General features: G+C 34.0%; 1 protein-coding gene across 2 annotated transcripts in view; it reads right to left on the reverse strand.

The window, feature by feature from the left end:
- Nucleotides 1–982: 982 nt before the first annotated feature.
- Nucleotides 983–16,136, reverse strand: part of LOC136032058 (uncharacterized) — a 45,139-nt gene continuing 29,985 nt past the window's right edge. For both annotated transcript variants that reach the window (XM_065712174.1, XM_065712173.1), the window contains exon 3: nt 983–1,588. In XM_065712174.1, coding sequence (XP_065568246.1) covers nt 1,239–1,588 — 350 coding nt within the window. In that variant the 3' untranslated portion in view covers nt 983–1,238. The remainder of the gene's footprint in view (nt 1,589–16,136) is intronic.

Raw genomic sequence — 16,136 nt, forward strand, 5'->3', positions numbered from 1 at the left:
GACTTCAATCTGACTTGGCTTGAGTTTCGAAGGCATAACTTGTAAATGGTTGGACTGTTTTTCATTTATTGTATTCAGGTAGCATTCATTACCACTAAATTCATTCTCAGTAAGGTTAATAAAAATGCCTATAACTGAAACAATACAAAGCGGCATGTTTTTACAAACACAAGCCTCAATATTCTTAATTTCAAATCATTGGCCCATCGGCTGAGTTATCAAATGTTGTATAAAAGTTAATTATGAAAAATAAGATTTAGGAATAATCTCTTATTATTCTGTTTGTTCTTTTTTGCTTATTCTTTTATCTTAACCTTTTGGTTTTCCTTTCTTTTTCCCTACAATCCCGGCCATAGAGCCCTATAGGGAGTTATTTGGTGTAGAATGTTAAGTTCTCACTGACTATCAGTGTCACATAAAATTTGCTCCGCTCGAGTTCTCCACAAGTAATCGCTTGTGGGTGGTTGATTGTTATTTTCTTTCTTAGAGTGTGAGTATGATTTTTATGGTGCTTATTTTTTGCTTTTGATTTGTGTTTTTCTTTTCTTTCTCTCAACACTTCAAGGCATAAAGCCAGTATTTTATTTGGATTGTTTTTGCTGATTATTAATATCACACTTATATCTATTGTATGTTTCTTTTAGTTGGATTAAAGAATCTTCTCATCTATATATTTAAATATCAAAGCCATACAAGTACATCTTGTTCATTAGGAAAATCAATGGCTATCTGTTTTTCTTTTTGTTTGCTTCGTTATCATGGTATAGAGCAAGTTTGTCTTAGCAAGACAGAGCAAGATAGATTGCAGCGAAAATGAGCTGCTTGGGAAAAAAAACCTTAACAAAACCTCCCAAGGGAAGAGTGGAAAACAGCATCCGAATAGATTCATTGCTGAATTTGATTTAGTTTTACTATCCCTCAGCTAGTTGAGAAGTCAAAGATTTCTAGCCTGACTGATTTGACCTAGTTAGTTACAAATTAGTTTCTTCAAATAATATAATTTATTACATATCAAATAAACAAATGAAAATCCAAGTTTTAATTGGGAAATTATCACTAAAGTGACAGGTGATTTTATATTTTGTCGAGCTCCAAACGAGAATACAAGTTTGAAATGGCAGATTATCGCTAAAGTGGCAATTGGTTTTATATTTCGTTGAGCACCAAGGTCCATATTAATGTTTCAAATGAGAGTACAAGTTTTAAATGGCAAATAGTCACTAAAGTGGAAGGTGATCTTATATTTCGTCGAGCTCTAAGGTCCATATTACTGTTCCAATTGGTGACCCGCCTCGAACCTCGGGAGGAAGATGTATAGTTCCATATAAATTGTCAAAGTTAATGATTTTGGCTTTATACTCTTTTTTCAGAAATGACATCAATTCCATGGCCCTTATATTCAAAACCATATGCTGTCCAAAAGACACGCTGTCCAAAATATTATGTTGGGTAATATTGTTTCCCGAAAACTTGCGATTCAAAATTCCACACAGACGGTACATCTGATCATCAGTTAATCCATCTAAGATGCATCCTAAGTTATATCCATCATTGAACAGAATTCGCTCGGAAACCCGGATGAACATGCCTATAAAAGAACATCTTATAAACCTGCACTAAGTCTTTACTGAAATATTCTTCAGTTATAATTAAAAATGATTTATTTTCTCAAGGGAGGGGGAGTGGGGGCTTTATTATCGCCTCTTGTGGTCTTGGGAAATCAAAAAAAAAAAATCTGAATGCATTGTGAATACATTTTCCTAGCCTAAGAGACCAGAAAAAGGCAGATGGCATTAAAATTTGTATTGTTTCCAAGATAAAAAGAACAATTCCCAATATTATCGAGTATCCATTGTATAAAATGGCTTAAAACTGTGCTTGATCCTCCCAAAATTTATCTTATCACAGAGTACAAGTATTTTTAGTGAAACAAATTCATTTGTGGCACCTAAATATTTAGAAAAAGATTAACACTGAAATAAATATTAAATGTTAATATATAACATGATAGAAGGGTGCTTTTTCCTTCCAGATATTTTGGTTATACAACTGCAAGTGTTCATGGTGAAAAATTCCTTTAATTGTTTAAAGCATTAATCCATCATAGTTTCCAGGGCTGTCTGAACACATGAATATTTTCCCAAGAGCTTAACAGACAAAGATTTAATACCGTGCATTTTTTTTTGTTTTTTTTTTATAGCAAATCCAAATTAACTGAGAAAACTTTGATTGTCGGGACACACTTTACCGTAATGAAACTCCCTTACCCTCTCTTGAATTTACTTTATATACATGAATTTACTTTATATACATATTTTGATATTACTGTATATAGTTTTCCAACGAAAACTGTTGAAAAATCAAAAAAAAAAATTAAATGGTTATTCTTTTATCAGTTTTTGCCTCTGATAATTGCTCCTCCCTTATAAATTTGAACTATCTACAGATGCTTATACTGAAGAGCTTCAATACCTTGTAAGATTCACTTAGTCGCCTTGTGGTTTGCCCGCGTTTAACTCTACTTACACCCACTTTTTGGATGATTTAGTCTTGTAAACAATCCTTGAAAATCCAAACTATATAATACCACATCGGTGATCAGTGTAATTTGGTGTAATTGCCATAAATAGGAAAAACCATCACTTTAATTGCCATGAATAGGAAAAACATCAGTTTAATTGCCATTAATAGGGGAAAACGTTGGTGAAATAGACATTAATAGGAACAAAACATCGGTTTAATTTCCATGAATAGGAAAAAAACATCGGTTTAATTACTATGAATAGAAAAAAACATCGGTTTAATTGCCATGAATAAGAAAAAACATCAGTTGCATCTCCATGAAAAGGGGGGAAAATAAGTTTAATTACCACGAATAAAAAACGAACTGGTGGAACTGCCATTAATAGGAATAAAACATCGATTTAATTACCATTAATAGGAAAAAACAGCGGTGTGAGTACCATTAATAGGAAAGAACACCGGTTTAGTTGCCATGAATCGAAAAAAACATCAGCTTAATTGCCATGAATAGGAAGCTTAATTGCTTAATTGCCACGAATAGGAATAATTGCAGTGAGAGGTGAGAGAAAACATCGCAATAATTACCATTACTAGGGAAAAAAATCAGTGTAATTGCCAATAATAGAAAAAACAAACATTGGTTAAATTACCATTAATAGGGAAAAACATCGATTTAAGTGCCATTAATAGAAAAACATCGGTTTAATTGCCATGAATAGAAAAAAAAGACATGGGTTTAATTTCCATGAATTGAAAAACATAGGTATAAATGTCATTAATAGAAAAAACCATCAGTGGACGTGCAATTAATAGGAAAAACATCGGTTTAATTGTCATTAATAGTAAAAAAAAGCATCAGTTTGATTGCCATCCAAAAGAAAAGACATCGGATTAATTGCCATGAATAAAAACATCGGTTTAATTGCTATTAATAGGAAAAACAGCATCGTTTGAATTAACATGAATAGGATAAAAACATCGGTGTAATTGCCATTAATAGAAAAAAACATCGGTTTAATTACCATGAATAGGAAAAGAACATAGTTTGATTACCATGAATAGGAAAAATGACATCAGTTTAATGGCCATCAATAAGAAAAATCATCGGTTTAATTGCGAAGAATAGGAAAATATCATCGGTAACTGCCATGTATTGGAAAAAAAAAATATCGGTTTAATTGACATGAATAGGAAAACAAATCAGATGTCTTGAAAATCAGATATGTTCCTTTTTCTTAATCAGTTTAAAGAATTTTTTCCATACTACAGGTTTTTTAAAGAAAAGTAAAGAGCTTCATTAAGCCAAGAATGAGCAAAAATAAAGTCAAATAATCCTCCAAGCATAAAACTACCACAAATCACTATCAATGAATACATAAAACTTAAAATTAACAGAAATTACAATAAATAGCGAAGTCAAACTCGACAAGAGCAAAAATTAACATGAATAGGGTTGATAACTCATATGCCTTCTCAAGACCGGAACACAATTTGCGCTTTACTGAAAAAACAAACACAAAATTAACCGTCGTTAAATTTTGAATTGACATTTCATTCTTAAAGTTTTGAAAATTTTTCGCTAATGAAAGTAAGAATGGTGAAAAGGGTATTTTGTTTTCAGTAAAGTGCAAATTGTTTTTTTTTTTGTCTTAAGAAGGAATAGGAGGAAGACTGAGTCAAACTCGCGCTGAGTTTGACTCTGCTATGTATTGTAATTTCTGTTCGTTTTTAGTTATTTATATATATATATATATATATATATATATATATATATATATATATATATATATATATATATATATATATATATATATATATATATATATATATATATATATATATATATATATATATATATATATATGTATATATATATATATATATATATATATATATATATATATATATATATATATATATATATTATATATATATATATATATATATATATATATATATATATATATGTATACCTTAATTTCCCCAGGGCACAACTTACTACCCTAGCCTTATGGGCTAAGTAAGGTTTATTATCCTGGATGACGTAATTTCCGTATCTTTCAACATGTTCAACAAAACTGCTATCTAAAAATGGTGATTGAATGTGTTTCGGGAAATCGCTCTCGACTATTAAAAAGGGCACTACCCCTTTCAATTTCCAATCGAATGAGCCCTTTTTGCAGTTTTTACGACAACTCCATCAATACGAAGTACCCTTGTTTAAAAAAATAATAATAAATATATAATATATAAGTATATAATACATAATACAGTAAATACGAATCAATACAACCTATATACATTTTTTTAGTGCTTTTGAAAGCCCAATTTGCTTAAATACATACTAACAAAGTTTAAATTCTAATGGAATAAAAAATTTTAGCCAAAGATGAGACACAAAAGATAAATACAAGTTATTTTACTTCAGTGCTTCGTCCTCTTACGTCCACTCTGCCCTTATATATGGAATCATGCTCCATAATAAAAAAAAATCTAGCAGAAGCAAAATGTCAGAGTACAAACAGTAAATTTTTTTCTTATTGTACACGTTCCTTACGTGAGCGAAAAAATATATTTAAAACAGATTAGGAAGAGCCCGTAAACGTAATTTCGTTTCAAACAAAATAAACCGAATAAAAATTACAAGGAATAAGAGTGAAACTGCCACAAATCGAACGTTCTAAAGATTACAGCAATATTTGCATCACAAGAAAAACGATTTTAATTCTTTAGAGCGTTGATTATTGTTCTTTGCACAAGTAAAAAAATATTATTCATTATAGAGCAAATAAACAAATTATTCTTGTAGATTAAAAACATTTGTGACTTTAAAAGTACTCTTGATCACTATTTTGAAGACACGCTTTTTTCTCTCGCTATGTATCTTTTTTTATAAATTTCATTCTAAATTATAAAAACATTGATACGTAAGAAAAATTCGAGTTAAATTGTAATTAATTTCAATTTCTTTCCTAAGGTTTTAGCCTTAGGAAAAAATTAGCAAAAAAAAACAACATTATTTTAGGATTCAGCTTGGATCTTGGGGGTCAATTAGATAAAAAAGGCGTTTTTAACTGAAAGTAAGGAGCGACATTAAAACTTAAGACAAACAGAAATTATTCGGTATATGGAAGGCGTTTTCCCCTTCCCCAAAGCCCCGCTCTTTACCCTAAAGTGTTTTATTCTTTTAAAAGAAGAGATATGAGAAAGAGTTAAACTTTAGCGCAAAGAGCAGGGCATTGAGGAGGGGAAAGCAAATCCTGACAAAAAAAAATCATATTTTTGCAGATAGGAGCTTTAAACTTCTACAACATGGTTCTCTGATACGCTGAATCGGAAGGTGTGATGTTCATTAAGATTCTATGACTTTTAGGGGGAGTTTCTCCCTTTTCTCGAATATAATGGAAAATTTTCTCATGCTCGTAACTTTTGATGAGTAAGACTAAATTTGATGAAACTTATATATTTAAAATCAGCGTCAAAATGTGATTTATTTGATGTATGTATTGGTAGCAAAATTCGATTTTTTAAAGTTTCCGTAACTCTTGAGCCGGCTCGCTCCTCACTACAGTTCGTAACCACGAACTGCTTGATTGCCATAGCCTTAAGTCTAATAGGCAGAAATTTAATCCAAACCTGAAGAATTTTTTTTTACAAAGTCAAATTAGGCACTTCTATCTACAAAAGTAACTGTACCAAAGCAAGGGGGGAGGATGTAGAGCTAGGAAACTGAAAAAATCTACCCAGGCTCTAAAATGGATCCACATTTTCATTCACTGCACACAACTGATTACTGGGTTTACAAAAATTCTTTCTTCTTTGCATACTATCCTTGCTTACTATCTTTGCTTACTAACTTTGCTTACTAATAGTTTCACTCACTGCACACTAAAAATTACTAAGTCCCGCTGCTTTGCATTTACTATCCTATCAAGTAATTTTTACTGCATTAATACTGCAACTGCATTGGTATTTGCATAAGAGCACCGTCTTAAAGAATACATGAATGCTTTTGGATATCAAAGGCAAACAAACATAATTAGCAATCAAAAAGTACGAAATAGGAATAAATTAAGCTTATCCGATTTATGTGATCAAGTCTCCAACCAAGGTCCCGGTTTTGCCCGCAGTCGCGTATTCTAGGCTGTCAACAAAGGTGAATCGTGTGGAACAACTACTCAAGGTTGTTGCCACCAAGCTGGATGCTTATGAACTGAATTACCCCCAATTGCCGAAACCTGCAATTCCCGACTCGCATGCTACTATTGTTGTATCGAACCTTCCATCTACCCTTTCGGACCCAATAAAACGAAAAGATCTGATAGATCAGATTGATGGACACGAATCAATCACTAACATTCGTCCCGTTCGTGACAAACTGTTTATCAATATAGATAAGTCAGTTGCTGAAGATTTCCGCTTATCGGTGACTGGTGCGTTTACTGACTCTTCTGCGAAAGTTCTAACCAAGAAGTTTTACGGACTCCTGAAGAGAATCCCGCCTGATTTTGAACTGTCCCACCTGATATCGTGCCCTGGTGTTTCTGTTGCCTCTAGGCTAGGGAAATCGCTTGCAGTAAAACTTGAATTCTCCGATGCAACATCAAGAGTCGAAGCATTTAGATATGGTCTCAAAGTAGGATACGAAATCCTAAGTGTTTATGAGTTCAAAGCGATTCCCCGGTGCTGTAACAATTGCCAATCCCCTGACCATCTCCAGTCGTCTTGTCCCAGTGTTACACCAAAATGTGCGCGATGTGCCGGTCCTCATGTTTCAGATAGAGACTCGCCTTGCAATTTGTCACCTAAGTGCGCAAACTGTGGAGGTGATCATGTTTCGTTTAGCCTCACTTGCCCTAAATTGAAAGCAATTGTCAGTCGCAAGTTACCGAAAACAAACTAATGTCTGAATCAGTATCACTCGTGTCCTTCAATATTAATGGGACGAAAAACAAGGACCTGACCATTGATGAACTGTACAGTAAATTTGACATTGTATGCTTCCAGGAACATCTTTTGACCGCAACGACTGTTAATTTCCTGCGCCGCAGTTCCGCCCACTTTGTTTTCACAACAAATGCTAAATCTACTTTTGGAAGGCCTTCAGGGGGTTTAGCATGTATTATAAAACAAAAGCTCAGCTTTCTGTCTCCGTCATGCTATTTCTCTGATGAACATTTATTGGCTATAGAACTTGGTAAAACCGTATTGATAAACACTTACCTGCCTCATGATGGGAAGAATATGACATCGCTTGATAAATTCTCCAAAGCATGCTCTAGTTTGAAAACTCTCCTTCAAAGTATAAGCAAAAATGGGTACGAATTTATTATTATTGGATATATGAACACTGATGTAAAACGTGATTCTGCTCGTACTGTGAACCTACTTGATTGTCTCCCTGGTTACAAAATAATTGCGAAGAATCTACCTTTCTCGTATGTGCATAATTCCGGCAGCTTATCGGATATTGATCACGTGATTTGTTCCCCGTTCATTACATCTTCAACAGTGCATGTCCACGAAGATGAGCAAGATATTGATCACCTTCCTTTATCGCTATGCTTTTTGATTAGAAAAGATAGTACTGACCAGGCTTGTGCTCCTGCCTCTAAATGGTTTGTGCGGAGTAATTGGAAAAATGTTAATATGCCATTATATATTTCAACCCTGGCCATTCTCCTTGGTTCTTTACGTGTACCTTTTCATCTACTCCAGCTGAGTGTTAGTCCTACTAAAAGTAATTACGATCTGAATCATTATTAAAACCAAATCGTGTGGTGTTTAAAACGCGCTGAGGAGGTTGCTGTCCCTCAGGAGCGAGTGAGGAAAAGTACAAGGAAACCAATCTAGTCGGGTGACCCTGAGCTGAAAAGTGTGAAAAATGAAGCCAAATTGTTGCTGCGTATATGGGTTGCTAACGGTCGACCATTAGTTGGGAATGTGTTTGAAATAAAACAAAAAACTAAGCGTGAGTTTAAGAAATGTCTGCGATCGAGCCGTTACAAAGGGTTAGACTGTCCTACCAATAAGAAAGATTGGGACAAAGTGATTAATTCAGCTAAATTAAATAACTCGGCAAATCCTAATTGCCCCATTACGCCTTCCCCATGGTCTGACCATTATTCAGTTATATTTTCCAAAGTGAATTATGCAGTGCACGCGCTTTATTCGAAATTGCTTGATTCGGTTCTCCCGCCTTCCCTGACTCAGGCACAAGTTATTCCCGTTTCAGTTGACACTGTAATTGCATCTGTTATGAAATTGAAATCAAGTTCTCTTGATATTGACGGTATCAGTGCTTGTCATCTAAAAATAAATTGCCCGTCTTTGTTTTTCCATTTAAAGTTGTTTTTCCAAATGTGCCTTTGTTGTTCCCTTGTTCCTGATAGCTTTTTGTCTGGAACTGTCACTTCTGTACTTAAACGAGGTAAGACTCATTTGGATTGTTCTTCTTACAGGCCTATCACGGTTGCTTGTAATTTTAGTAAAATCCTTGGATATATCCTACTTCCTTTCGTAAGTATGAATGCTAATTTCGGGGAGAATCAGTTTGGTTTTCGGTCTGGCATCGGATGCCAGCACGCTCACCGTGCTCTTGCTTTCCTTCTTAAAGATGCTTCGGCTAAAGGGTATGGTCTTCATATTTGTGCTCTTGATCTTTCTAAGGCTTTCGATAGTGTTGTACATAGTCAGGCTCTTTACTCTCTTTATAGTCACGGTATTAACTTTTCAGTTATTTTTCTTCTAAAGTTTTGGTATAGTAATTCTTATCTCCGAATTAAAACTAATGGTGCCCATTCATTTTCTAATGTTCTTGTTCGTCGGGGCGTACGGCAGGGTGGAGTGTTATCTCCTAGTATTTTCAAATTTTGTATCTCTGGTATTCTTGAGAATATTTCTTCTATGTGTTTTGTTGGTTTGAGTGATATTTCTTACCCTGCTTATGCTGATGACATTCTTCTAATTAGCCGTAGAGTTTCTTCTTCTTTTACTAAAATCGGTCTTTCGCTTAATGTTGATAAATGTGAGTATCTTTCTTTCAATGTTCCCTCTTCTCCTAGGCCTCTAATTTTTCAAAATTTTCTATCCCTCATGTAGATTCGATCCGGTGGTTGGGTATTACACTTACAAAAAATCTTAAAACTCTTCGGGAGCGTGCTGTCTGGGATGCTAGAGTGAAAATCCAGATTGGTTACTCTAAAATAGTAGCTAATCGAGGGAATACAATCGTATTGCCCTTGGTAAGCTTTATTCCACTTTTTCCGATCATTCTGTTCTTTACCTTTCTGGGCTTTACCCTATATTTAAGAAAAAAGACATTAGCGATATTCGATCCTCTTATTTCCGTTCTGTAAATTTCTTCTCTATCTTCCTCTGTGGTATAGGAATCGAAAGATAATCAAAAGTTCCATCTTCCGAATATTACTGAGAAGCTGACTGATCTACACAAAGAGCTCTCAGAAACGGCGTATCGGCATTTGTCGCCTCACCACGGTCTGATCCGTTTGTATGATTAATGTCTTTTGCTGACTCTCGTTTTTTTGTATCACATTTTTGTTTTGTTTTTATTTGTTTTCCGTTTTTCTTCAAGTCTTTACTCCACTATTATCTTTTTGATGAAAGTGGGTTACAAATAAATATTATTATTATTATTATATGGGGTGTACTATTGGAGCTACTACACCCTCAAGACGCTTTTACGCACACATAGGCCTTATGCAATCCTAGAGTACACCTCTATCTAGGTCGATAATGAGATAGATATAAGATAATCAAAAAGTAGAATGAGATGAGACAGATATAATGAGATGAGATAGATATAATGAGATGAGATAGATAGAGTATATCTCTATCTAGGTGTATACTGGTATTATACACCTATATGTTATATAATATGAGACTGTTTAATTGTAGAAATGTTTTTTTTGGTTGTTACGTAATAGAAGTTGTGAACTTATGTTGAGAATGAGGTAATCTTGCGTGACTTAGTAGATTTATTGTGAATAACACAATCTTGCATAACATGTTTCTTGAGGACCCATTGGGGAATCCCCGCTTGTAACTGAGCACAACACACATGTAGATGTTATGCAAAGACGACGTGGGATGTTACGCAATAACAGTACAAACGTGGGATGTTATGTAATGACGATGCACACGTAGAATGTTATGTAATCCTTTAAAAGATTTTCTCTTCAAGATTTGATTTTTTTTTCAAGGCGTTTTTCTACCTTCCAGGTGGTTTTTTTCTTCGAGGTTGCATTTTCTTCGTGATTCATTTTCTACGAGACAAGCTGTTTTCAAGAGTTTTTTAGCGCCATCCCGACTATGCGCATAGCCTGATGATTTTTGCTTGAATCAATCTGATTCCCTATTACCGTTCTCCGTAAGCAATTGATTGTATGCTCCTAAAATCTTGAATAATTGACAAAAAGGGAGAAAATTGATTACTTGAAATTGGTAACATTTAACGTGCACCTGCGTGCCAAATCCCGTTAATTTATTTTCGTTATTAGCAAAATTACATCTTGAATGGGCCCTAGGTATTATGCTTTCTGCAGCAGTTTCACTACTTACAACAGTAACAATAAGAGAAAAATGTCGACCCCACAGTACAATTTTTCGCTAGTAAATGAAAACGGAACGAAGAATTTTTGGATTCGGTTCAGGAAGGGCCATAAATTTCAAATTCTTACTGCAAGGAGGTTAACCAGAAACAAAGAATGTTTTCTCGCTAGTAAATGAAACATGCAAACGAAGAAAAAAGAGGCTATTCTTTGCTTTTGTTTCAATTTTGCTCATTAACATAAATTTACTACTATAACGAGAGTAACCAGGAACAAAGAACGTTTTCTCGGTAGTAAATGAAGCACTCAAATGAAAAAAAAAAACACTTTTTCGCATTCAGTTCAAGATGGGTTACACATTTTTAGATTTCTAATATAAGGTGGGCAACCAGGAACAATGAACGTTTTCTTTCTTGCAAATGAAACACACAGAAGAAGAAAAAAAGGAGCAAAATCACATTTTGAATTTGCCTTAAGTATTACGCTTTATGCAGCAGAAGTCTCATTACTTACTTTATCAATAATAAAAAAAATGTCACTTTTACAATACATTTTGTCGCTAATAAATGAAACACACAAACGAAGAAAAGACACTTTTTTGCATTCTTTTATTTCTGAGAGGTTTTAATGGAAATGCCATGTTTCTTTCAGCCAAGATTATGCATATTCACGCCTCTATGAAAAAACATGGCCAGTCCATGACATCCACATGATACATATTATCATACCTATGGAATTTTTCAGATATTTTCAACTTTATTTTGTCAACTTTACAATTCATTTTATCGCTAGTAAATGAAACACGCAAACGAAGAAAAGGGACACTTTTTAGCATTCGGTTATTTCTGAGAGGTTTTAATGGAAATACCATGTTTCTTTCAGTCAATATTATGCATATTCACGCCTCTATGACAATATATGGCCAGTCCATGACATCCACATGATACATATTATAATTCCTAAGGTATTTTTCACATATTTTCATAATAAAAATCATGCTTTAAATTCACTGGTTCGTGTTTTGTCAAGCCATACCCTCTGGATACACCTTGTCAATTCACGCCACCATAGTAATATGTGGCTAAGCTGTGATATCCCTTTGACATATGTTTTCATTTCCATGACATTCTCAGATATCTTATTGTTAAAAGTTATGCTTTAAATCAATTGGTTCGTGTTTTACAAGTCATCCCCTCGTAATATACCAAGTCAATTCACCCATGCATAGTAATTTGTGGCTGGCCCACCCTAGCACTTTATTCAAAGAGGGGAAGGATTGTTATTAGAGTTAAATTCAATTCATATTGAGAGATTTTCTGAAAGGTTTTAAATAGAAATGCCTCGTTTCTGTTGCTCTATTAGACACACCTTTATGCTGCTTCGTATTATTTTAAATAGTGGTATTAGCAAAATCGCATTTTGAACTAGCTTTTAGTATTACTCTTTGTGCAGCAGAAGCTTCATTACTTACAATAGGAACAATAAGAAAAAAGTCAACTTCACAATACGTTTTCTTACTAGTAGATGAAAAACGAAAACGAAGAGAAAAAAGACTCTTTTGCATTCGCTTATTCCTAACAGGTTTTAATGAAAATGCAAACTTTGTTTGAGCCAAGACTATACATATTCAGGCCACAGTAACAAAATGCGGCTGGTCCGTGACATCCCTGTGATACATATTATCATTCCTAAGACATTTTTCAGATATTTTCATGACGGAAACTAAGCTTTACATCCATTGATTTGTGTTTTCTCAAGCCTCCCTCTTCTCCTTATATCCTATCAAGTCACGCTACCACGGCAATATGTGGCTGGCCCCTTACATCCCTGTGATTCATATTATCATTCCTAAGATGTTCTCACACATTTTCTTGATATGGATTATGCTTTAAATTCTTTGATTCATGTTTTTGCAAACAAGTCCCTCGTGATACACCATGTCAATTCACGCCAACGTGACATTACGTGGCTGCTCCGTGAAAACCCCATTTTACTTACTGACATTTGACATTACTGACAATTCATATGACATTTTTAAGATACTTTCATGATAAAAATCATGCTTTAAATTCATCGGTTCGTGTTCATGCAAGCCTTCCCCAGCGCGATGTCCTCCTTTGACAGTCTACACCACCGTGGTAATCTGTGGCTGGCCACTGACATCCCTATGATACATATCATCATTCCTACGATATTCTCAGACATTTTCTTGATAAAAATTATGTTTTAAATTCATTGGTTCGGGTTTTCACGAGCCATCATCTCGTAATAGATCGTGTTAATTCTCGCCACCATGGCAAAACATGTCTGGCCTGTGACATCCCTTTGATACATATCATTCCTCAGACATTCTCCAATATTTTTTTGAAGAAGATTATGCTTAAATCTATTTCTTTGTGTTTTTACAAGCCAATCTCAATGCCCCCGTAGGAATTAAGATATTTTTTAAATAGAACTATATCCAATTCAACTTTCTCCGTTTTTGCCCCCCCCCCCCCCCCAATTACAGCAATTCCAGTTACAATTCTGCTTCTCTCCCTTCTGGCCCCGATTAGAGCAATTCCAGTTCCAACTCACTCCTAGAACCAAGTTACACCAATTCCACTGCCGATTCTGCTGGCTCCGACCCCGGTTTCAGTCCCAGTCTCAGAACCAGCGATTCTGGTTCCGTCAGTTCCGCTTACGCCACTTCGGTCTCCCGATTTTACGGTTCAGTTTCCACTAATTCCCCTCCGAGTTCTGCCAATTTTAAGATTATTTATGCGGCTGCCCCGTGATACTCTATGGCTGTTCATCGACATTAGCTCGTTTATTGTATGTTTTCGTGCATTATCACTTGGGAATTGGAAAGATAAGCACTTGCATCTTACTTTAAAACTGAAGATGAAATATTTCAAGAAAGTGTGTTCATGATAAAGTTATCGTAGCACTGAATGTTGATAAACTAAAATATTTAAGCAATTAAACAAGCATTAATGGGGATCTTATTGTAAATGTAAGCGTGCGATGTCATGACAGTCAGGTGTCAAATCCCTTTGGAATACCGGTAAAATTTAACATTACTGGTGGTTGTGGATATGCGAAAGTAAAATTACAAGAGATAATAGTGCTCAAAGAGAATGCAACCCTAAAGCTTTTATTGGACGACAAAGGCCAACTTTTTGATACTGCTGTTTGTAACAAGTTACCCGTTGATAGATCCACTCACCATCTATCTGGCATCAGCATTCAAAAGAAGACAAGCCTATTACAGCACCAACTCTATAGTGCAGATCTTATCCAGGTGCCGAAACTGGAGCCTATATAATAATAATGTCGGAATAGAAAATTAAACAGCAAGTAAAATAAAAAGGGAACTGACATACAATATCACCAAGGAATATAAAGATAAACAGATGAAAAAAAGCACCAGCAAACCTTACTAGTACCATCGTGAATTTACCAGCCGACACAGTCCATGAATCCAATAATATTAATGATGAAATGTATGGCGAGGTAGTTAAAAGTTGTGTATGGCCCCCAAAAAATATGTGACATCAAAAGAGAAAATATAATGAAGCATTTTATGGGATGGATTCAAAGCACTCATATTATGATGTTGTTCCACATGCCATTATTTCACTAAAATATTTTATTGCATTACTCCGTTATATTTCCATTATATATAGGGTCCGCTAACTCTCCAACGTTTAGAATGTTTATTCAAAAGTCAGAAAACAAGAAAAGGAAATTTCAAAGATATAGGTCCTACTACCGGTCTCATAGGGGGATCTACTAGAGTCTGAGATGGGTTAGCGTTTTTTTTCATAAGTCAGAGAGAGATGACTTGGATTTAGGGATATATTTAATAGACGTTTTCTTAGAGAACGATAAAAACTTGTGTAAAACACAGATAAATAGTCTATTTAGAAAAATTTTAGATGTTTTATTAGAGAATGATATAAACTTGTTCCAAATATAGGAAAATAATCCTTCTTAGAGAATTTTTAGAGCGCATTTCTTGGAGAATGTGAAACATTTGTTCAAAACTTATGAAAATTGTCTTTCTTACAGAATTTTTAGAGATGTTTTCTTAGAGAAAGATATAAACTTGTTCAAAACATAGGAAAATACATTCATAAGAAAAAATTCATACAAAACATAGGAAAAAACATTCTTAGAGGTTTTAGAGAAGTTTTCTTAGAGAATGATATAAACTCGTTCAAAATATATGAAAATAGTCCTTCTTAGAGAGAATTTATAGCTATTTTCTTAGAGAATGATAAATAGTTGTCAAAAGACAGGAAAATAGTCCATCTTATAGAATTTTTAACATGTTTTCTTTGAGAACTATATAATCTTGTTCAAAACATAGAAAAATGGTCCTTCTTAGAGAATTCTTAGAGATGTTTTCTTAAACGATGATACAAACATGTTCAAAACATTGGATAATAGTTCCTCCTTAAAGAATTTCCAGAAATATTTTTTAATTATATAAACTTGTTCAAAACGGAAAATACTTCTTCTTAAAGAATCTTTAGAGATGTTTTCTCAGAGAATGATGTAAAGTTGTACAAAACATGTGAAAATAGTCCTTTTTAGAGAATTATTAGACTTTTTCCAAGAGAATGACATTAACTTCTTCAAAAATAGGAAAATAGTCCTTCTTAGAAAGACTTTAAGCTGTTTTCTAAGAAAATTATAAAAAGTTGTTCAAAACACAGTCATATAGTCAGTCCTTCTTAGAAAATGTTTAGAAGATTTTTTTCAGAGTATGAAACAAACTAGTTCAAAACACAGGAAAATACTCCATCTTAGAGAATTTTTTGAGAATATTTTCTTAGGAAATGATATAAACTTGTTCGAAACATTGTAAAATAGTTCCTCTTTAAAGAATTTCTGAAAATATTTTCTTAGAGAATGATACGAACTTGTTCAAAACATAGCAAAATAGACCTCCTTAAAGAATTTTTAGAGATGTTTCATTACAGAGTGATGTAAATTTGTTCAAAACGTAAGAAAATAGTCCCTCTTACAGAATGTTTAGGTACATTTTCTCAAGAA

The sequence above is a fragment of the Artemia franciscana genome, chromosome 10 (genome assembly GCF_032884065.1).
Source record: "Artemia franciscana chromosome 10, ASM3288406v1, whole genome shotgun sequence".
NCBI classification, from domain to species: domain Eukaryota; kingdom Metazoa; phylum Arthropoda; class Branchiopoda; order Anostraca; family Artemiidae; genus Artemia; species Artemia franciscana.